This window comes from Bos grunniens, chromosome 9 (assembly GCF_055505025.1).
Source record: "Bos grunniens cultivar Pamir isolate PY7600 chromosome 9, Bosgru_T2T1.0, whole genome shotgun sequence".
NCBI classification, from domain to species: Eukaryota; Metazoa; Chordata; class Mammalia; order Artiodactyla; family Bovidae; genus Bos; species Bos grunniens.
The window spans coordinates 63,536,821-63,559,838 of record NC_141173.1 but is presented as its reverse complement, the minus strand read 5'-3'; the positions used below and the strand labels follow the sequence as shown (position 1 = coordinate 63,559,838).

Here is a 23,018-nt window from a genome sequence, read left to right as displayed (position 1 = left end):
CTGATCTTCAGAATGGACTGGTTGGATCTCCTTGCAGTCCAAGGGACTCTCAAGAGTCTTCTCCAACACCACAGTTCAAAAGCATCAATTCTTCGGCGCTCAGCCTCCTTCACACTCCAACTCTCACATCCATACATGACTACAGGAAAAACCATAGCCTTGACTAGACGAACCTTTGTTGGCAAAGTAATGTCTCTCTTTTGAATATGCTATCTAGGTTGGTCATAATTTTCCTTCCAAGGAGTAAGCGTCTTTTAATTTCATGGCTGCAATCACCATCTGCAGTGATTTTGGAGCCCCCCAAAATAAAGTCTGACACTGTTTCCACTGTTTCCCCATCTATTTCCCATGAAGTGATGGGACCAGATGCCATGATCTTCGTTTTCTGAATGTTGAGCTTTAAGCCAACTTTTTCACTCTCCACTTTCACTTTCATCAAGAGGCTTTTTAGTTCCTCTTCTATTAAAGAAAATCTGAACAAAGGAAATAATTCCTCATAATTACACAGTCCTGTTAGTCTGTTTGCCTTGATTCATGTGCTTTCTGTTATTCTGTGCCTGTGTCACTTGGCTTTATTCCATCAGGCATCCAGCCACTAATGGCAGAGCACTCTTTCTCTGCCTGCCCACTCAATTGTATTGATCAAAGCTCTGCATCCGTTCTGCACACAAACAAACATTGTACAATATGATGTTCATGATGCTCTGTTAGACTCTGGGACCTCTCTCCAAATGTTTGTAAGTTTGGTAATAGGCTGCAGAGTACATCTGCGGGTTTGAAGAGAGACAGACACTCTTGGTTGCTTGGAGTGAGTGGTAGAGTCTGATTGATCTAGAACAGAAATTGGATCATTTGTAGAGATGTGGGTGGACCTAGAGAATGCCAAAGTGAAGTTAGTAAGAAAAAAACCCCAAATATGATATATTAATGCATATATGTGGAATCTAGAAAAACAGTGTAGATGATCTTATTTACAAAGCAGAAACAGAGACACAGAGGTCAAGAATAAATATATGGCTACCAAGCAGGGAAAAGGGTATGTGGGATGAACTGGAAGATTGGGATTGGCATATATACATTATTGATACTATGTATAAAATAGATAACTAATGAGAACATACTGTATAGATTAGGGAACTCTACTCAATGTACTGTGGAGCCCTGAATGAGAAGGAAGTCCGAAATAAAGGGGATCTTCCCAGGTGGCTCAGAGTGGTAAAGAACCTGCCTGCCAATGCAGGAGATGCAGGAGACACAGGTTTGATTCCTTGGTTGGGAAGATCTCCTGGAGAAGGAAATGGCAACCCACTCTAGTATTCTTGCCTGGGAAATCCCACAGACAGAGGAGCCTGCGGGCTACAGTCCATAGGGTCGCAACTGAGCATACATGGCTGATTCATTCTGCTGTACAGCAAAAACTAACACAACATTGTAAACCAACTATTCTCCAGTAAAAATTAATTAAAAACAAAAAACAGAGCGAGCCTCTGGGTCAGATTAGAAAACCTCTACTCCTGTTCACACGGAGACTGGCCTCTTGCTTTGCCTTGTCACTGTGGGTTTTAACAACAGTAATGCTGCCATTAATCCAGAAAAGCACTTAGCTCGTCACCAGGTCGCCTTACTTCAACACAGTTGCAGCTTTCCTGTGAATAAAAACACCGTAATCCACAAATAACCTGCCCGGTGTGTCAGCTGCTGTATCACAACGTCCACGTGACTTGAGGAAACGCTCCAAGTGTTTTCAAACTAAAGAAAGAACAGGAGAAAAGAGAGAGAGTCAAAGAAAATAGAAGAAAAGGGAATCTTTCTTATTCGAACTTAAAGAGACTTTTCTTATTTGTTTAAGCAAGGTCATGACATTCTTTTAGAGACATTGCAATACAATGCAATACAATAAAGGTCTTTATTGTATTTTATTCATCGAAGTAACTCAATTACTTGCTTTACGCCCTAAAAGGATAGAGTTAAAAATAATTAGAATAGAGTTTCTAATCTTCTGAAAAGCTCTGTTTATTTATTTAAATTGAAGTATAGTTGATTTGCAATGTTGTTAGTTCAGGTGTACAGCAAAATGATTCCGTTATACATACATGCATATATATATGCATACACACATATGTATTTATCCAGATTCTTTTCCCTTATAGGTTGTTACGAAATACTGATTATAGTTCCCTATGCTATGCAGTAGGTCCAAATCTCTGTTTTGTTTTTGAAGCTTAGGAAGCATTTTCTCAAGATAAATGTCACTGCCCCCAAATTATCCCACTCACTTGATTATATTTGCACTAATCCCAATCCATGCAGACCTAGGATCAACACCAACTGTATTTAAATCTCCACCATCTGAAATGGTCATTTTGTCTGATTTGCTGGAGGCTTCATCCAGTCAGACATATAAATCTCCAGAGGAATTTCTTAAGATGAGTTAAAATATGACACATCCCTCTCCCCAGGGTAGAAACTATATTATAAAAACCAGTTATGTCTCACCTGGCGGATGAAGAAGGAAAGTGACTCACCATGAATGTCTGTGGTTCCCAAGGTGAGGTCTAAGGAGGAGGAACAGCAGCACCCTGGAACTTAAAGTGGAATTTCTCAGGCCCCACCCCAGACCTCCTTTCTGAGACACTGGTAACTGAAGCAGGTTCGATCCCTGGGTTGGGAGTATCCCCTAGAGGAGGAAATGGCAACCCACCCCAATATTCTTGTCTGGGAAATCCCATGGACAGAGGAGCTTGGCCAGCCACAGTTCATGGGGTGGCAAAAAGTTGGACACGACTGACTGAGCACACATTCACAATTGGTGTTTTTTAACAAGCCCTCTGAGTCTGGTGCTTGCTCAAATTGCAAACCCTTGATGTGGGAAAATGCTGAGGGTATGTGGATGTCAGACCAACTGACAAGGCTTCAGAAACACTAAGCATCTTGTGAGTTCATTTGTTAGGCTCTGCAACCTCTCTCTAAATGTTTGTAAATTTTTAAATATACTGCATTTTATAACTACATTAAATTTGCTTTATTTCAAAGATATGTACAGGAAACAGTAGTTTCTAGTACAACCCAAATATCCCCAAGCTTTTCAAGCATCTAGATAAAAATAAGGTCTCATGAACATTGATACTGGTGTTTCACTGGCATATTTGTCCTACCTGTAAATCTCAGGGTCTCCCCACCCAAGGGCATGGCTAGTTAAACTGGCAGGTTGCAAAGCCTTGCATGGGCCCCTCTCTACCTCAGGGAGCTCCCCCTATTTTTGGAAATTGGGTTTGGGCAAGGGTGGAAGAGTAAGAAGGCTGGGCTTGGGGATTTGTTTGTGTTTTACCAATGATGGGAGCAGACTGATAAAGGAATGAAACATCTGTGCCTCAGTTAAGAGAAGGTTCTGCAGCCTTGGTTGCTATTGGAGGTAGTCACAGAATTGATGTCCAACAATAATCAGTATCAAGGCTGCAAAGAACAAAGAGCTTTTTGAGGGGTCTTAAAAATTACAATTTGGGAGACAGATTCAGGTAAAACCAAGTGAAAGACTCTTCTGGGGAAGAGAGTCAGACACTTAAAAAAGCAAAAGCCATAAGATTGTTCAATAATTATCATTGACTTTGGTGCAAGGAAGGAAATTTTTTTAAATGTCATTAATTAATTAGTTAATGTTGGCTGTGCTGGGTCTTCGTTGCTGCGAGGGCTCTCCTCTCGTTGCTCTGAGTGGGAGCTACTCTCTAGCTGTGTGCTTAGGCTCCTCATCGCGGTGGCTTCTCTTGTTGGGGAGCACGGGCTCTAGAGCATGTGGGCTTCAGTAGTTGTAGCACCTGGGCTTAGTAGTTGCAGCTCGCAGGCTCTAGAGCACAGGCTCAGTAGTCGTGGCACAGGGGTTAGTTAGCAGCATGTAGGATCTTCCCAGACCAGGGATCAAATCTGTGTCTCCTGCATTGGCAGGTGAATTCTTTACCACTGAGCCACCAGGCAAGTCCAAAAAAGGAAATATTTGTCCTTAAGGGATAGGCCGTCACCAGTTATTTTAGGGAAATCCAATAAGTATCTTGAGTTTCTGGAACACTGGGCAGATTCTCTGGACACCTGCTTTTAGATGATAAGTGATCAAAAGTCAGGTTCCATCCAGGCTGAGACGTGTCTCAAGTCACACTTTCTCGATGGCCTCCTGGCTCCATTTGAGAGCATTCTCTCAGCAATACCAACCCCATTTTGATTCTGCTTTCACAACTGTGGGCCTGCAGGCCCATCCTAACAGCTCTACCCTCCTCACTGGGCCCCCTTTCACAATATCTCACTTGCAGCCTATTCTGGGAAAGTGTTCTTCGTGATCCAGAGGCACAGTGCAATGGGTTGGTTGGCTATTCTTCATCATGGAACCTCCTCCTCACCATCTCCCTAGTCCACTTAACATCCCTTCAGTGAGTACTTCTGGAGCTCTTCATGTCTGGAAATACACCTATGAGCAAAATATAGAGCCTTCATGCAGCTTCCTTGAAGAAGCTCCATGGAGCTTTCATGGTGTATTCATTGTCATGGCAATCCTAGCGCAGGTTGGAAAAGAATTTCCAGACACAGAGCATTTCAGAAGGAAGTGAGTTTATTAAGAGTAAACAGCAGAGGTCATGTGGGTGCTGCAAACACAGTGGGATGACTTCCTGACAGAACTGGGAAAGCCAACACATCGTGGGTTGGTAGGAAATTTTTATAGCCTCAAGACAGAGAAGTTTCCTGCTGGAGGTTGGCATCAGGTGATTGGTTAGGGTGCTATAGGGTGAGCACTGAGGTGGGCATTTTGCCTAATATGGAGTCAGGAAGCTCGCTGGTGATGATCGGGGGCCTTTTGGCAACGGTTACAAAGGGGCTTATTCAGTTCTGGAGATGACCGTGTTTCTGGGCTCCCCTTTTGTAGCCTTCATGCCAGGTCTTGCACCAGTAGCCTTGGAATAGGACTCCACATTCATGTCTTCATGGAGCTTACATGAAAAAGAATGGAAAAGAAAGACAATAAAGAAATAAATTGTATAGTGGCAGGTAGTGACACTATTTTTTTCAAGTCCCTTGGGAGTCTCACATGTGTGTTCAGCACCAGGTCCACCCATTTCTTTCACTCTGGACTTTCTCTCACCATAAGAACACATCCCCTCACCACCATGTGAGGGCATGGCTGTGGCACCCCTTGGTGGAAAAGTTCTGTTCTGTGGTCCCTGCTGGCTGCTGCTTCTCAGGAGTTCTGTGTAATCTGGACTAGAAAGCAGGTCTACCGATAAGGTGGAGATCTGCTGGTTTTGTCTTCCTAGTACCTCTACCAGAGAAGGCAATGGCAACCCACTCCATTTGCCTGGAGAATTCTTGCCTGGAGAATCCCAGGGACGGGAGCCTGGTGGGCTGCTGTCTATAGGGTTGCACAGAGTCAGACACGACTGACGTAACTTAGCAGCAGCAGCAGCAGTACCTCTACCCCATCCTAAATCTCGGAGGTATGATGATATGACCTTGACCCAGGCTGGGCCAGCCATGGTATCCCTTCCTCCTGTCCACAGCAATTTTTCCTGAAAAATGGTACATGACCCAAAAGTCATGAAAGCTAGTCAGAGCTCTTTTATGAGATTTGATATATAGATGATTAGAAAAACTCTCTTTCCACTTGGATGAACCTTAACGTGATGAACCCTACTCCAAGACATGGAGTAAGTGTATGTAAGAAGCAACTGAAGCACATAGAGAAATGAGACAAGAGAGCCCTGTTGGCATATATGGATGTACCACGTCTCATTGTTCCCCCAACAAGTTCCCTCCCTGTACCTAATTACATGAGGTAATACAGATCCTTTCACACTTGAGTTACTTTCAGTTATTTGCAGCTGAAAATAATAATTGTATGCTAAGCCCACATTAATCATATCAACTACTTTGACATGGACTGATGCTAGGGAAAAGAAGCCAGCATTTATTATACAAAAATTACAGCAGCAATAAAACAAACCCTGCCTTTGACAAAACACCATATTAACATCATAGTAATAAGTTAATACAATTTTATTACACCTTATAAATTAACTATTAATTCTTGCCTGAAAAAAAAATGCACCAGCACATAGGAGATTCCCTTGAAAGGGCTCACAGACCATCAGGGAACTTCTAATTAAAACAGACATCTTTTGTAAACTTGAACGAATTTTCACATGGATGAAACTTTGTTTTATGCAGCTAGTCCCATCAAATATAAAACCTCCTAACCCTAGCAAATATCAAATCTCTTGTTAAATATTATTAAATATTGATGATGCTATTTTAAAACAGGATTATAAAAACTGCATTCAGACTAGCATCATTTTTCAAAGTAATTTCTTAAAAGCATCATAAAATAGAACTATTGTCTATTCATATCATTTGCATTGTACTCATATCCATTAAACTGACAAGATCTTCAGGCTTTTCTCTCTTATAATTACCTATAGTTTATGCTTTTTTTTTTTTTTAATTAAACAGGTTCTTAGGTTTCATTTATTCTTTTACTTGATCACTTTAGGTTGGTCATGATAGTAAAAGTGCTTTTCTTTGCATAGTGGTATTTGGCATTTAGGGCTTCCTGGGTAGCTCAACTGGTAAAGAATCTCTGCAATTCAGGAGACCCTGGTTCTATTCCTGAGTCAGGAAGTTCCCACGAAGAAGGGATAAGCTACCCACTCCAGTGTTCTTGGGCTTTCCTGGTGGCTCAGACAGTGAAGAATCCGCCTGCAGTGCAGGAGAGCCCAGTTGGATCCTTGGGTTGGGAAGATCCCCTGAAAGAGGGTATGGCAACCCACTCCATCACCATCAGCAAAGTGTGTGCAAATCACAACCATAACCACATCTTGGAATTTCAAGGCACTAATAGAATGGCAGAGCACTAACTGTGCATTTGAAACACTGTGCCCATAAAATGCGGCCCGCAGGAGACCAGATTCAAGTGTTCTTTCCCAAATCAGAAAGCTTTCCCCTTCCATTAAATAAACGTAGTTCTAGGTGATTTCTTCTTTTACTTATACAAAACACACACGCGAAACTGGAAAGTTATTGGAACCTAGGGGACTGAAAACATAAGGCAAAAAAGGGAAGAAACCTAAAATGCCCCTTGCAAACCTCATCCCTCCGTTGGGCTGGAGGACCAGGGATGTGGAGGAGAGGCGCTAGAGTCATCTCCACAACTCCCGCGCCCCTGCGCCGCAGCCTCCAGGCCGTAGGGGCCGCTGCAGCGCCGAGTTTGCGGAGTGCGCTGAGACGCTCTCTCCCGCAGGAGGAGACGAGACGGAGTGCGGCGGGCGGGCAGAGGTGACCCAGCGACAGGTGAGCGGCGGAAGGGGTTGGCGTGGCGGGGTCGGGGACGAGGTGGCCGCTCCACAGCGGTCTTGATCCTGTCCTTGGCGGGCCCTACCGCCCTGTGGACCTCGTTCCCAGGTGCATGGATTCGGACTCGGGGGCGTTCTCTCGAGGCCCCCTCTTTCCCGGTACAGTCGTCGCCACTCGGTGAACTCCCAGAGCTGGATCTGGAGGTTTCTGACCCCACGGGGCGCGTGTCTCGCCCCATACGTGGACACCTCCACCCAAAGAACCTTCTCATATTCTGGACAGTTTTTTTGGTATCCCACCTCACCAAACTCCTAATTAGGGGAAAGTGGTTTTGTAATTTTTTCACGTGAGTTTCCTCTTTGCTTTTTAAGTGTGTTTACAGTCCTGTGTCTCCCCTGCAAGACAATGTCTAGAACTCAATTGAATGCAGTTTCTTTTTCTGGAGGCTTCAAAGGCATCTGTCTTTGACTAATAGCAAGATGCAGTGTAGGTCCAGGAGAAGGCGATGGCACCCCACTCCAGTACTCTTGCTTGGAAAATCCCATGGACGGAGGAGCCTGGTAGGCTGCATGCAGTCCATGGGGTCGCAAAGAGTCAGACACGACTGAGTGACTTCACTTTCACTTTCCACTTTCATGCATTGGAGAAGGAAATGGCAACCCACTCCAGTGTTCTTGCCTGGAGAATCCCAGGGACGGGGGAGCCTGGTGGGCTGCTGTCTATGGGGTCGCACAGAGTCGGACACGACTGAAGCGACTTAGCAGCAGCAGCAGCAGCAGCAGTGTAGGTCCCACAATATGGGGAAGGCAGCGGACCCAAATAATACTTTACAGCCCTCAGATTGTTGGCAACATCCTTTGTAAATAACATTCCTTGTCAGTATCTGTCTCTAGGTATGGTAAATTTCAAGGGATTAAAAAAAGAATAACTTTTACCATTAAAAACAACAAATACAGAGTTCATCTTTAAAATTTAAAACCCAAAAGAGAGGGGACATATGTGTATCTATCTGATTCATGTTGATGTATGACAGAACCAACACAGTATTGTAAAGCAATTATCCTTCAATTAAAAATAAATTTAAAAAAATTAAGTGATTATAATTTTATGCTTCGTTGGAATATTAATTACTCAGCCATAAAAATGAACGAAATTGGGTCATTTGTAGAGAAGTCGTTGAACCTGGAGTCTGTCATACAGAGTGGAGAAAATCAGAGAGAGAAAAACCAATATTGTATATTAATACATGTATATAGAATCCAGAAAATGGTACTGATGAAGCCATTTGCAGGATAGGAATAGAGAGACAGATGTAGAGAACAGACTGTGGATGGTGAGGGGGGCTGGGAAGAGGAGGGTGAGACAAATGGAGAGAGTAGCATTGACACACATAGGCTACCTTGTTGTAAAATAGCCCGACGCTGCTGTATAGCACAGGAAGCTCAGTTCAGTGCTCTATGAGACTAGAGGGGTGGACAAGGGTGGGGTGAGAGACTCAAGAGAGGGGGGATATATGTATACATATAGTTGATTCACTGTTGTTATGCAGCAGAAACTAACACTAAAGCAATTATACTCCAATTGAAACATTTTGTTACATTTCTTCAATCTTATAATGACTTAGAAATGCTGAGTCTTAACGATTTAGGAGTGAAGTGGTGGACCAGTGGTTGGCTGGAACATGAGTGACCTGGATTATCTCACTCTTCCATGGGCAAAGACAATCAATCTCTTTTGGTTTAGATTTGTTTAGAAAAAGGGATTGAATTAATTGGTGGAGATGAAAATAGCTACTATTTGTTGAACTTCTGTTATGTCCTTTAAAAAATGTTACCTCATTTAATCTACAAAGTCATTCTATGCAGTAGGTAATATCCCTTTTATAAAAGTGCAAACTGAAGCTCAGAGAAGTTGTCACTCAAAAACATACACTTAATAGGTAGCAAAATTGGAATTTGCAGCAATGGTACATTCCCTTAAGACAGAAAGCTGTCTGATTCTGTCCTGAACTTGTGTATTCTAAATCAAATTATTTTTAAGGTGTCCTGCCCCAAACTTCAAGTTATTTTCTTAAATTCTGAAATAGTGTGGTATGTGAAACAAAAATAACAAGTACATTATATATCCTTAAAGTATTTTATCCATTTTATAATTCCCCTAAGGCTTTTATTTAATAAAAGCAAGGCTTTATTGCTGGCATTCCTTTTCACCAGTATTCTGTGATTCTGACCTTTTTTTTTTTTTTTCATTTATCTTCTGTTCAGATGCTTATTTCAAAATGAATATCTAAGGATTAAGTTTCTCACCAAAGTAACTCATATTCTTTATATCTTGGTCTAATTTTTATGTCATGCCAGTTTTGTGCCAGCAAATTGTTTAATATCAGCTGCCAAGTACATTCTGGATTATCCCACAGAGCTGGAATTTTAATAAAGGAGAGAAAATGGTTTAAATTTTCTGCTGCCTAAGATCATCTTTGTACAGTCTCGTACAGTGTATTCGTTCTGGGGGCACGATTTTCACTCATACTTTAGGGCGTTGCTACAAAGAGGCCGCTGCTTCCTTTCTCATCACATATTGCCTTCCCCAGAGAAGGGGCAGGAGAAAAAGGTAAGGAACCTTTTGCTGGGAGGGACGTATGAAGTAAATGCAGTTTAGTTTAGATCTTTTTTTTTTTTTTAAAGCTTTTAGATTGGAGTATAGTTTCTTTACAATGCTGTGTTAGCTGCAGGTGTGCAGCACAATGTATGATTTAGTTATACATACGTTTTTTCCAGATTCTTTCCCCTTATAGTTTATTACAAAACACTGAGGGTAGCTCCCTGTGTTATACAGTACATCCGTGTTGATTATTTTATATATAGTTGTGTATGTTAATCCCAGATTCCTAATTTATCCCATGCTACCATTCCCTTTTTTGTAACCATAAGTTTGTTTTCTATGTCCGTGAGTCTTTTTCTGTTTTATAAATAAGTTTGTATCATTTAGATTCCATGTATAAGTGATATCATATGGTATTTGTCTTTCTCTTTCTGACTTACTTTGCTTAGTATGATCTCTAGGTCTATCCATTTTGCTGCAAATGGCATTATTTCATTTTTTTGTTGTTCAGTTGCTCAGTTGTGTCCAAATCTTTGCTACCCCATGGACTGCAGCACACCAGGCTTCCCTGTCCTTCACCATCTCCCAGAGCTTGCTCAAACTCATGTCCATTGAGTCAGTGATGCCATCCAGCCATCTCATCCTCTGTTGTCCTCCTCTCCTCCTGCCTTCAGTCTTTCCCAGCATGAGGGTCTTTTCCAGTGAATCAGTTCTTCGCATCAGGTGACCAAAGTATTGGAGCTTCAGCTTCAGCATCAGTCCTTACAATGAATATTCAGGACTGATTTCCTTTAGGATAGACTGGTTGGATCTCCTTGCAGTCCAAGGGACTCTCAAAAGTCTTCTCCAACATCACAGCTCAAAAGCATCAATTTTTCAGCATTCAACCTTCTTTTTAGTCCAACTCTCACATCTATATAGCTTTAACTATATGGACCTTTGTCGGCAAAGTAAGGTCTCTGCTTTTTAATACAGTATCTAGGTTTGTCATAGCTTTTCTTCTTTCATTTTTTAGGACTAAGTAATATTCCATTGTATATATGTACCACATCTTTATCCATTGATCTGTTGATGGACATTTAGGTTGCTTACATGGCTTGGCTATTGTCAATAGTGCTGCAGTGAACACTGGAGTGCATGTATCTTTTTGAATTATGGTTTTCTCTGGGTATATGTGCAGGAGTGGGATTGCTGGATCATATAGTAGCTCTATTTTTAGTTTTTAAAGAAGCCTCCATACTGCTGCACCAGTTCACACTCTCATAAACAGTGATGGAGGTTTCCCTTTTCCCCACATCCTCTCCAGCATTTATTATTTGTAGATTTTTCAATGATGGACATTCTGAACAGTGCTAGGTGATACCTCACTGTGATTTTGATACTCTGATAGTTAGCAGTGTTGAGCACCTTTTCATGTGGTTTTTGGCCTTCTGTATGTCTTCTTTGCAGAAATGTCTTTTTAGGTCTTCTGCCCATTTTTTGTTTGGGTTGTTTGATTTTTTTTTTTTTTTGGATATTGAGCTGCATGAACTATTTGTATGTTTGGAAATTAATCTCTTGATCACATGATTTGTAAGTATATTTTCCCGTCTTTGATTGTCTTTTCATTTTGTTTATGGTTTCCTTTGCTGTGCAAAAGCTTTTAAGTTAATTACATCCCATTTGTTTATTTTTGTTTTTATTTTCATCACTGTAGTAGGTGGATCCTTTGGGATCCAAAAAGATATTGCTGAGACTTATGTCAAAGAATGTTCTGCCTGTATTTTCCTCTAAGAGTTTTATAGTATCCAGTGTTAAACTTAGGTCTGTAATCCATTTTAAGTTTGTGTTTGTGTATGGTGTTAGAGAATCTTCTAATTTCATTCTTTTACATGTGGCTGTCCAGTTTTTCCAGCACCAGTTGTTGAAGAGACTTGTCTTTTGTCCAGGAGAGACGTATGAAGTAAATACAGCTTAGTTTAGATCTTTTTTTATAGGCAGGTATGAAAAACGCAAGTCTCTTCTATTAAAAAAAATTATGTACACAATTTCTTATTTAAGGGAACAAGAAATGGGTGATGGAAAAAAATGAAGAAGAAATAAGAACAGGGCACCCGGACAGATTGCACAGCCATGGGGTGGCCCCTGGGATACCTAACTTACTGAATGTTTTAGAGGTCAACTGGCACAGAAATTAATCACCAAATTGGCCAGCAGCAGTGCGGTGTCAAGTTCCTATCATCCCTGCTAGTGTGTGTTTGTGTGTGTGTGTATGTGCATGCACGCACGTGTGCACACTAGAGAGAGAGAGTCCCCTTTTTAACACAATAAATGCGGGTCCTTGCTTAAAAATAAACTCATCTTGAAAACAAGTATATCTAGAGATGGATCAATATCACATGTGAATAAGTAAGTGTGATTTACCTCACGCTTTGCAGTGGGGAAAAAAAAGAGTAAGAGAAGAAGTGGGAGAAAGTGATGGGGGAACTTAGAAGCTCTAATGGATGTGTGTCAGATGGTAACTGTTTTTGAGGTACTGTCCACTCACTGTTGGAATAGGTTGTTGCTGTGCTTTGAATTCATGATTAGTTCTGTAGCTTTTAAAATTACAACTTACATCAGCTCTGATTAACACGCCTGTGAAGAAACAACTAAGGTTTTGCATTTTATATACTTATTCAACCACGACATCTTGCATGTCTTTCACAGTCATATTCCTACCGTTCTGTGGGCCAGGCATGTGAGGAGATAGAAAAGAACATTTTCTTACATGAAAAGTCTCATTTTGTTCTGTTCGTATTACAAATTCTTACCTAATAAATCCCTTTTTGGCCTCAGTAATCTGTCTCTCTTTATTTAAAGTATCAGTCAGTCATTCAGTTCAGTCACTTAGTTGTGTCCAACTCTTTGCGACCCCATTGACTGTAGCACGCCAGGCTTCCCTGTTCACCATCTCCCGGAGCTTTCTCAAACTCATGTTCATCTACTCGGTGATGCCATCCGACGATCTCATCCTCTGTCATCTTCTTTTTCCTCCTGCCTTCAATCTCCCAGCATCAGGGTCATTTCCATTGAGTCAGTTCTTCACATCAGGTGGCCAAAGTATTGGAGCTTCAGCTTCAACATCAGTCCTTCCAGTGAATATTCAGGACTGATTTCCTTTAGGATTGTCTGGTTTGATATCTTTGCAGTCCAGGGGACTCTCAAGAGTCTTCTCTGACACCACAGTTCCAAAGCATCAATTCTTCAGCACTCAGTTTTCATTATGGTCCAGCTCCACATTCATACATGAATTAAAGTCAGTAGTTCTAAAGTATAAGATTCTAAAATAATTTCCAAATCAAAGATTTGTCATATTTAGGGAGTATTTTGCCATACTGTAATAGAAATGCACTGACAAGTCCTAAGAATAATAAATAAATAGTTTTATATTTAACTAAAATAATATTGGTATAATTATTTTCATAAATGTAAGGGGTGTGTGTGTGTGGTTGCATGCACGCACGCTTCATCACTCAGTCATTTCCGACTCTGTGACCCCATGGGCTGTAGCCCACCAGGCTCCCTCATCCATGGAGATTGTCCAAGCAAGAATAGAAGGTTGTTAAAATTTTTTGTTAGTTCCGTGAGTGGTATAAACAAGTTCATGAACTTTGGGGAGAACTGTTGGAGCATCTGCAGTGACTGTGGCACATACAAAGAGAAGCAGCAACAGAACTGAGCAGTCTTATACCAGGCCTAGTAAAAGAGTGATATATGATAGAAAGTAGTACTTTCATTGGGCTTCCCTGGTAGCTCAACTGGTAAAAAATCCGTCTACAATGCCGGAGACCCTGGTTTGATTCCTGGGTTGGGAAGATCCCCTGGAGAAGGGATAGGCTCCCCACTCTAGTATTCTTGGACTTCCCTGGTGGCTCAGACAGTAAAGAATCTGCTTGTAACGTGAGAGACCTGGGTTTGGAAGACCCCCTGGAGGAGAGTATGGCAACCCATTCCAGTATTCTTCCCTGGAGACTCTCCATGGACAGAGGAGCCTGGCAGACTACAGTCCATGAGGTTACAAAGAGTCAGATGTGACTGAGCGACTAAGCACAATACTCTCATATGTTCCTAAAAATATCACAAACAATGAAAATTGTGGTATGTTAAATCTTTTAAAATATAGTGTGGTAGGTAATTCTTTAATTTGTAAAAGTCACTCAGTCATGTCCGACCCTTTGTGACCCCATGGACTATACAGTCCATGGAATTCTCCAGGCCAGAATTCACTGGAGTAGGTAGCCTATCCCTTCTCCAGCGGATCTTCCTGACCCAGGAATTGAAAAGGGGTCTCCTGCATTGCAGGTGGATTCTTTACTATCTGAGCTACCAGGGAAGCCCTTTAATTTGTAAAAGTCCCTTTCAATAAACATTTGCAGTAGTTTCCAGCCTATGTATTCTTTAATTGTCATTTCTGGCAAAGAGTTTAACATGAACAGTTTAACGTAAATGGAATGTTGGTGTCTAGAGTTTACAGTATAATAAATACTACCTTGATTGCTTATTCCCTTGTTTCATCACAGAGTAAATGTAGGTTCAGCTAAGGAAAGAGAGAATCTTGTGCAAATACAATATATATATATATATATATATATATATAGCAGAGAGGCTGTCTCCCAGGCGATAGACCTCAGTAAGATCCCCAAATAAAACTTATCTTGCAACTTTAAGTTTGTGCATTTTTCTTCAGTTTACAGTTTCAAGAAATTCACCTAAGAAATGTGCATGTGAGTGGACCCCTGGTTCAGCAGAAAACATTGGAGTTTTTTGGTAACCTTGGGCATGATGTGTTAGAAGCATGTGCTGGCTGAACAGGTTTCAGGCATATTATGGAATTGTTTCAGAAGTTGTCTGTAGTGGACAAAAAAATCACTGTTCCAATAGAGAAAATTAGTAACTTGAATGCTGTTGAAATTTTTTTTTTAATTTTATTTTATTTTTAAACTTTACAATATTGCATTAGTTTTGCCAAATATCGAAATGAATCCGCCACAGGTATACCCGCGTTCCCCATCCTGAACCCTCCTCCCTCCTCCCTCCCCTCCCCTCCCTCTGGGTCGTCCCAGTGCACCAGCCCCAAGCATCCAATACCGCGCATGAAATTTTTAAAAAATTGCTAGTTACTGCTTGAATGATGTGTTAAATGCTGATGAACCAAGTGTTTTATGAGTTGTTACCTCATATAATTCATGTCCAAAGTGGACTTCAAAGAAGAGGTAAATAGAGGTTAATGATCATTCTTTTCTGCTGTAATGCATCGCGGTCGGAAGAGATGAGACCACTTGTCATTGGCAAGTCAGTTAACTCCCAGGGCTTCAGAAATGTTCATTTGCTCCCCAGTAATGATGAAGCCAGTATACATGTCTAGAGAACATGAAGTTTATTTGATGAATAACTGAGAATGGTTGGTAAGAGGAAGATAGGAGTGAAAAGCAAGATCCTCTTGCTGATGGACACCTGCTCTGCCCAACACACCCCTGTGTTTGGATCACATGTGTTGAGTTTTCTCATTGACTAATCTTTTTCACTTTTGAAAAAACTGGACTCCTAAGTTTCTCCATAAGTAATAAGGTTGCAGAAATATTGCTTTTATAAAGACTGTAAAATGGGAAACTTAATACTTGAATAAACAAAGCCCCAACAAGTGTTTAAATGTGAGTGTTTGACTCTCATTTTATAACATTTACTGAGGGTTCAGCATTTCCCCCAAAGAATTTTATTATATTGTCATGAATCTCAGCCGTTCTTTGGAAAGCTTCTTTCCCTATCTTTTCCCTTCCAAACTTCCCCCCACCCACCCCACCAGCATTCGGTGGCAGGATTGGTAAGAATAACCTTTTGCCCAGTAGTATGTAGAAGAAAAAAATATTCACGAAGTGTTGACATTCTAGCAGGGAGAACCAGAAGCCAAAAGACATACTTGGATCTATTAGGATAGATTCTGAGTAATTAAGAGAAAAATGATTTCCAATTAAGGATTAGGATAGATTCTGAGTAATTAAGAGAAAAATGATTTCCAATAAGGAGGTAGCATAGTGTTTGTTGCCAGAGAGTGGGCGATAGAGGAGGAGTAAGGACAACAGCTGCTCACCCTTCCTGCATGGTACTGGTGCTGGGGTGACCCAGTGGAGGAAGGCACAGGGGTGGGAAGGGAAAGTGGGAGAGGAGTCAATCTGTAGGAGGAATGGAGCGAAAGAATGCTCATGCCTCTTAGGTTGGTGTCCTGAAAGGGCTGTTGGAAGGTGAAGAATGGTGAAAATGGAAGGAAATTAAGAAGGTATGGATAACCCACTGGCCACTCCTACCCTTAGTACCCCCTTCATTTAGCAAGATACAGCGTGACTCATACCTCACTAGTTCCACGAGATGAAAAATAACCATTTTACCAAACAAAACCTAAAGGCCATTTACAAAGTACATGTTATACAAAGTAATAAAAGAATTGACCATCACTTTTGATATATATCTAGACCGGAATTTGAAAAAAGACTGAATATAGAATGATTTTTTTAAGAGCATTATCAGAAAAACATAACTTTGAAGGGGAAAAAAGTCTCTGATTTTATTTTTAGGTATTAAATCATCGTTAGTCAAGATGTCTTCAGCACCTGAGCCTCCAGCCTTTAAAAAGGAGCCGCCCAAGGAGAAAGACCTGGGAAACATAGGGCTCAGAGGGGTCCGCACCACAACCTTATTTCGAGCTGTGAATCCAGAGCTCTTCATTAAACCTGTAAGAAATCATCCGGGATAAGACTTTATGTTCAATTTACCTAGGCTTTCAGAAATAGAAAGTTCTAATTTTCCTGTCACATTTGATTTTATCACGGATATTTGATGTTAACTAGTGCCATCTATGGGGTCACACAGAGTCGGACACAACTGAAGGGACTTAGCAGCAGCAGCAGTAAGACCTCTCTGTGGATAAGAAGTAGATGGAAGGAAAATCTTAAATGCTGTTTCACTAAATATACATATAAAACTAATTATTTTGAGGGTTTTTGAGAATTTAAATGGTAAATAGTTGAATTTTAATCAACTGATCAAATTCCTGTTTAAATTTTATTTTAATAGCTGCATTGATTTTAAGGAAACTTGTTTGATTGGGTACTATTAAGTAAATAAGGCCTTCCATTGAAACAAAGAAAACAGAATGGAAATCTGATCAGTCTACAATTCCAGGCTTATTAATAATGTTTTAACCTAGGAGATTTTGCAAACATATATTGAAAAATATGAAAACATGCATTTATACACTGTTAGGGAGTTAGCTAATTATATTTTTGTAGCAAGTTACTGAATACATTTGATTTGTTAAGTTTTATTTTTTGAAAAATGCAAATCAAGTCATAAAATTTACTTAAATGTTTGAATTTGATTAGAATTTTAATAACATAGTTACCAGTATAAACTGTTTGAAAGTTAAATAGGTCAATTTAGCAATCAAATCATTAAATCAAGGTAGAATGTTTTAAAAACTTTGAACTAATGTGTTTTTTTACTTGCCAAGTACAGTTCAAGAACTGCAAAAGTAAGCTGCTCTGAGCGAGTGGCCTTTCTCAGATGTCCATCCCACTGAAAAAGTTTGACCTTGATTTTTTTTGATGATTAAAATAGTAAAGAAACAGAAGCAGAAATGATAACAGAAGCAGAAAATACAGAATTGAAAAGCTTTATGATCCAGCAATCCCACTGCTGGGCATACACACTGAGGAAACCAGAAGGGAAAGAGACACGTGTACCCCAATGTTCATCGCAGCACTGTTTATAATAGCCAGGACATGGAAGCAACCTAGATGTCCATCAGCAGATGAATGGATAAGAAAGCTGTGGTACATATACATAATGGAGTATTACTCACCCATTAAAAAGAATTCATTTGAATCAGTTCTAATGAGGTGGATGAAACTGGAGCCTATTATACAGAGTGAAGTAAGCCAGAAGGAAAAACACCAATACAGTATACTAACGCATATATATGGAATTTAGAAAGATGATAACAATAACCCTGTGTACGAGACAGCAAAAGAGACACTGATGTATGGAACAGTCTTATGGACTCTGTGGGAGAGGGAGAGGGTGGGAAGATTTGGGAGAATAGCATTGAAACATGTAAAATATCATGTATGAAACGAGATGCCAGTCCAGGTTCAATGCACGATACTGGATGCTTGGGGCTAGTGCACTGGGAGGACCCAGAGGGATGGTATGGGGAGGGATGAGGGAGGAGGGTTCAGGATGGGGAGCACATGTATACCTGTGATGGATTCATTTTGATATTTGGCAAAACTAATACAATTATGTAAAGTTTAAAAATAAAATAAAATTTAAAAAATTCAGGAATTCCCTAGCTATCCCATAGTTAGGACTCTGCCCTGTCACTGCCAAGGGCCCGCGTTCAATCCCTGGCTGGGGAACTAAAATCCCCAAAACTGTGTGGTGTGACAAAAAAAAAAAAAGTAGCATCCCTTTGCCTCTTAGGGTCTTGGATTTTACACAGCAAGTCAGAGTTATTATATACAGCACATCTGTTCTATGACTGTGTTTCTTGAGGTACTAGAATAAGTTCCCGGAGAAGGGTGTGTCTGTTTTGCTGTACCTGGTATATAACATGAAAGGCTTTCTGCCAGGTTTTCATGATCCTGGGTGACAAGAAAAGCATGTAGACTTCATTCCTCACTTCTTAATAAAAATAAAAAATTTAAGGTTTGCAGATGGGAAACTTGGGCCCAAAAAAGTTAAGCAACTTCTTCACAACATAGGTAACTGAAAACTGAGCACTGGACCAATTTCCTTCTTAAAGGTGAAGGTCAGAGATGTCCCAGCTATGATGGGAAGAAGAAGAGTCTTCCATAGTCTCTAAGTTATCAGGAGTTGAATTAACTGAATAAAGAAATGGATAAATATTAGAAATGAAATTTGACCCTAGGAATGCTGGTGTGGTACTAAAGCCTTGGCATGACGAGCGGAAAGTGCAGGAGATATTTGAGTCTCCTCAAATTGGTCTTATTGAGACCTCGTGATTTGTTTTTTTCTTTGACAGAACAAACCTGTAATGGCTTTCGGATTAATAACCATTTCGCTTTGCGTGGCTTATATCGGTTACCTACATGCGACACAGGAGAATAAGAAGGACCTCTATGAAGCTATTGATAGTGAGGGACACAGTTATATGAGGAGGAAAACATCTAAATGGGATTGATTGCGCTGGTTGCATCTGCAAGATGAAGGTTTACTGGGGCCTCTGAAATCTTCAGCTGAAAATTAGGACCGCACAGTGTCTTGTTTGTTGTTCCAGAAGATGCTGCTGAGGAAGAAGGATGCCGATTGCAGCCAGACCCCGAGAGTGAATGTTATCCTTTCAAAATGGCAGCCATTATTGTGTTCTTTTTTCCACAGAAAGAGCTGTTCAGTATTTTAATTTTATTAAATCCTCTTTTAAAAAGTGCCATGAGAATGGAAGTCATTTTTGTGAATTATAAAGTTCTGTCCAATAAAAGTACTGCTGCTCTTAAATTTGCATGGTATTGTTAATATTTTAAGGGGAATGTGCATTTACAGCTGTTGTGAAGGTTTAGTTTTGCTATTTGCAAAGGCAGTGTTCTTTTTCTCTCTGGTGAAGAAGAAAATGATTATAAATTATTGTAAAGCCTGCAGTTAAAAACAGTTTTTACAGAATTACAGATGGGTCATATATTTCAGTTTTCCATTTCAGCTAATTTTGGTCCAGATTTTTATTTTAGTTGAAAAGATACTCCCACTCAATTACTAAAATAAAGATTAAATGAAAGAATAACCCAGAGTAATTGGAGTTGTTTAAAAAAAATAACCAGACAATATGTTATACTGAGTATAATGTTTTTATTTGACTACAACTAAATGTTATCTATTTTGTTTTCATTGTAATTTATTGTTTCATTGTTATTTGTATTTCATTGTTATCATTGTAATTTAATGTTACAATGATACTATAAATGTAAGACCTAGAGCATTTGGTCTTAGTTACTTGAAAACTAGTTACTTAGTTACTTGAAAACTAGAACTGCTCAGTAGATAAGGTCTAGATTTAAAGTAACTATAAGTATATGGGGTTTACCTTATACCTTTCTGATGAGGGTTCTAGATGTGTTTTATTTCTAGATATTTACCGCATTCTCCAAATCATTGGAGTTGCATCTTAGTAAATAAATCTTGTCTCTGAAATTTTGTTTCATTTATTATTAACAAGTAAAATAATTGCAAAGGCAGAGTTTATCATCATAATGTAAGATTTAATTTCCAGTGCTTTATGGTAGTTTTGTAAGATACATGAAAAAGTAATTATGTCTGATTTGTAGATATTAAAGAGCTTAGCTAATTGAGTTATCTGTATGCAACTAAATTAAATCTTTATTACTGACCCTTAAATATTTCTTTGTGAGGTCTCTCTATATAGTACACTTCATACAGTTTAAATACACTTAGGTGGTATACAACGCCTTTTAATTTAAAGTATTATCTTTTGCTGTTGGTTGGTAAAGAACTAGAGTTCTTCTGTTTTCAACTTATGCATTTAATGCCACATCATCATCATTAGAGTTCTTCTAATATTCAACAAAAGAAGTTACTGTTTGGTGGGGGAAGTATTAGTGAGCTATCAAGAGGTTATTGCAGCAAAGAAGGGCTGCAGGAACTGGGCAGAGGGCAGCCTTAAACCACGTGACTGTGTGTGAGTGAACCAGGGTAGCAGTAGATTCCACAAGGTGCGCAGCTGCGAAAAATAGGGCAAGGGAAGAATTCCACTGAATTTTAGAAACAACCTGACTTCCCTGGTGGCTTAGACGGTAAAAGTGTCTACCTACAGTGGGAGACCCAGGTTTGATCCGTGGGTCGGGAAGATCCCCTGGAGAAGAAAATGGCAACCCACTCCAGTATTCTTGCCTGGAAAATTCCATGTACAGAGGAGCCTGGTAGGGTACAGTCCATGGTGTTGCAAAGAGTTGGGACAGGACTGAGTGACTTCACTTTCACTTTCAACCTAACTGTGGTACTGTTTATAGGTCTGTTACAAGTTCTGTAGCACGGTCTTCTATGTGCAGTGTCAAAGACTGCTTGGCTGTGGATGTTTTCATTCCTTCTCTAAAGGAAAATGAGACAAGTCAGTGGTCTAAGGAGGGGATGCTCAGGGCAAGATGCTCAGGGCATCTTGGAGTCTGAGTTCAAGTGGTAGGAGAAATGTTTTCCAATGCAGGAATCTGGTTGAGATCGGGCAAACTGTAACATAATAGATTGTCCTGAAGCAAGTATTGATAAATGAACTGCTGGTAAGCTGCAAGCAACCTCTTAGCCCAGGGAAGTAATCTGTTCTGATAGAAGAGCCATTTGCCCAGAAGAGCAAGCAGTTTAGTTGTTAAGAATTTCCCAGTGTAAACAGTGAAGTTATTTATTGTTTAATAGCCTTATCTTCTGTAAGGCAACCAATCCTTCCTAGTTTTTTAACCAAGGAGGGGATTCTTGAGATGCAGTTCTTTCCATTTTAAAACAAGACAACAAATGAATTAACTATGATTTTAAAAGCCAACCTTAGTAATTTTGAGTGCTTGCTTGCTGCTGCTGCTGCTGCTGCTAAGTTGCTTCAGTCGTGTCCGACTCTGTGTGACCCCATAGACGGCAGCCCGCCAGGCTCAGCCATCCCTAGGATTCTCCAGGCAAGAACACCAGAGTGGGTTGCCATTTCCTTCTCCAGTGCATGAAAGTGAAAGGTGAAAGTGAAGTCGCTCAGTCGTGTCTGACTCTTAGTGACCCCATGGACTGCAGCCTACCAGGCTCCTCCATCCATGGGATTTTCCAAGCAAGAGTACTGGAGTGGGGTGCCATTGCCTTCTCCGGAGTGCTGGCTTACTGAAAGTAATTTTTCCTTTAAGGTACTGTGTGATTTTCCCAGTTTTATTGCCCTGGCACAAAAGCATTATAGATAACCTAAAAAAAAATTAAACTCCTTTTTTTTAGTTCTGGCTTAAAAAATCAATTCTTTAAGTAAACATTTAACAGAAAGTATGGTAGACTGAATAATACACCTCTTTTCCCACACCACCCTAGAGATGTTTGGATCCTAATTCCAGAACCTGTAAACATGTTCATTATATGACAGAAGGGTTAAGGTTATACCAATAACCTCAGATATGCAGATGACACCACCCTAATGGCAGAAAGTGAAGAGGAACTAAAGAGCTTCTTGGTGAAGATGAAAGGAGAGTGAAAAAGCTGGCTTAAAGCTCAACATTTAGAAAAACAAAGATCCCATCACTTCATGGCAAATAGGTGGGTAAACAATGGAAACAGTGACAGGCTTTATTTTCTTGGGTTTTCGAATCACTGCAGATGGTGACTGCAGCTATGAAATTAAAATACCCTTGCTCCTTGGAAGAAACTCATTGGAAAAGACCCTGGTGCTGGGAAAGATTGAGGGCAGGAGGAGAAGGGGATGACAGAAGATGAGATGGTTGGATGGTATCATCTACTCAATGGACATGAGAAAGAGAGAGTGAAGTACTGGGTAGCCTGGTGTGCTGCAGTCCTCGGGTGCTCACAAAGAGTCAGACACGACTGGGAAAAAGAAAAACCATGGCAGAAGGAACTTGACAGATATGATTAAGTTCAGGATTTGAAATAGGGAAATGACCCTTTATTATTTGGGTGGGCCTGATATAATCACAAAAGTCCTTATAAGAGGGAGGCAGATGATGAGAGGAAGAAGCAATGTCACCCTGCAAACAAGAGGATAAGAGGCTATATTGATGCAAGCCCATGGGCCGAGGAATGGGGACAGCCTCTGGGAGCTGGAAAAGGCAAGGAAACAGATTCTCGCTGAAGCCTCCAGAAGGAAGCAGTGCTGCCAACACCATTGTAGACTTCTGACCTCCAGAACTGCAAGACAATGAATTTGTGTGGCTTTAAGCCACCAGTTACGTAGTCATTTGTTACAGCAGCAGAAGGAAACATACAGAAAGTATCTGGGAAATGAAGAGCTGTACCATGCTGCCTTTTGTCATGATTTCTAGTTGCTTTTATGAGCAAAGCTTGTCTTACCTAGCAAC

The 23,018-nt window shown here is 40.4% G+C and overlaps 1 protein-coding gene across 5 annotated transcripts; it reads left to right on the top strand.

Annotated features, from left to right (window-relative positions):
* The first annotated feature begins 7,281 nt into the window (after positions 1–7,281).
* Positions 7,282–19,458, top strand: SMIM8 (small integral membrane protein 8). Of its 5 annotated transcripts, none has more exons than XM_086317819.1 (4): positions 7,282–7,323; positions 16,160–16,222; positions 16,518–16,675; positions 18,986–19,458. In XM_086317819.1, exons 3-4 carry the CDS (start codon positions 16,541–16,543, stop codon positions 19,142–19,144), a joined length of 294 nt encoding a protein of 97 aa, XP_086173945.1. In that variant the 5' UTR covers positions 7,282–7,323; positions 16,160–16,222; positions 16,518–16,540; the 3' UTR covers positions 19,145–19,458. The 5 variants fall into 5 exon arrangements, with proteins under 5 accessions (XP_086173945.1, XP_086173944.1, XP_086173943.1 ...); XM_086317818.1 differs by lacking the exon at positions 16,160–16,222 and adding an exon at positions 14,636–14,672; XM_086317817.1 differs by lacking the exon at positions 16,160–16,222 and adding an exon at positions 14,636–14,715.
* The last annotated feature ends 3,560 nt before the right edge of the window (positions 19,459–23,018 follow it).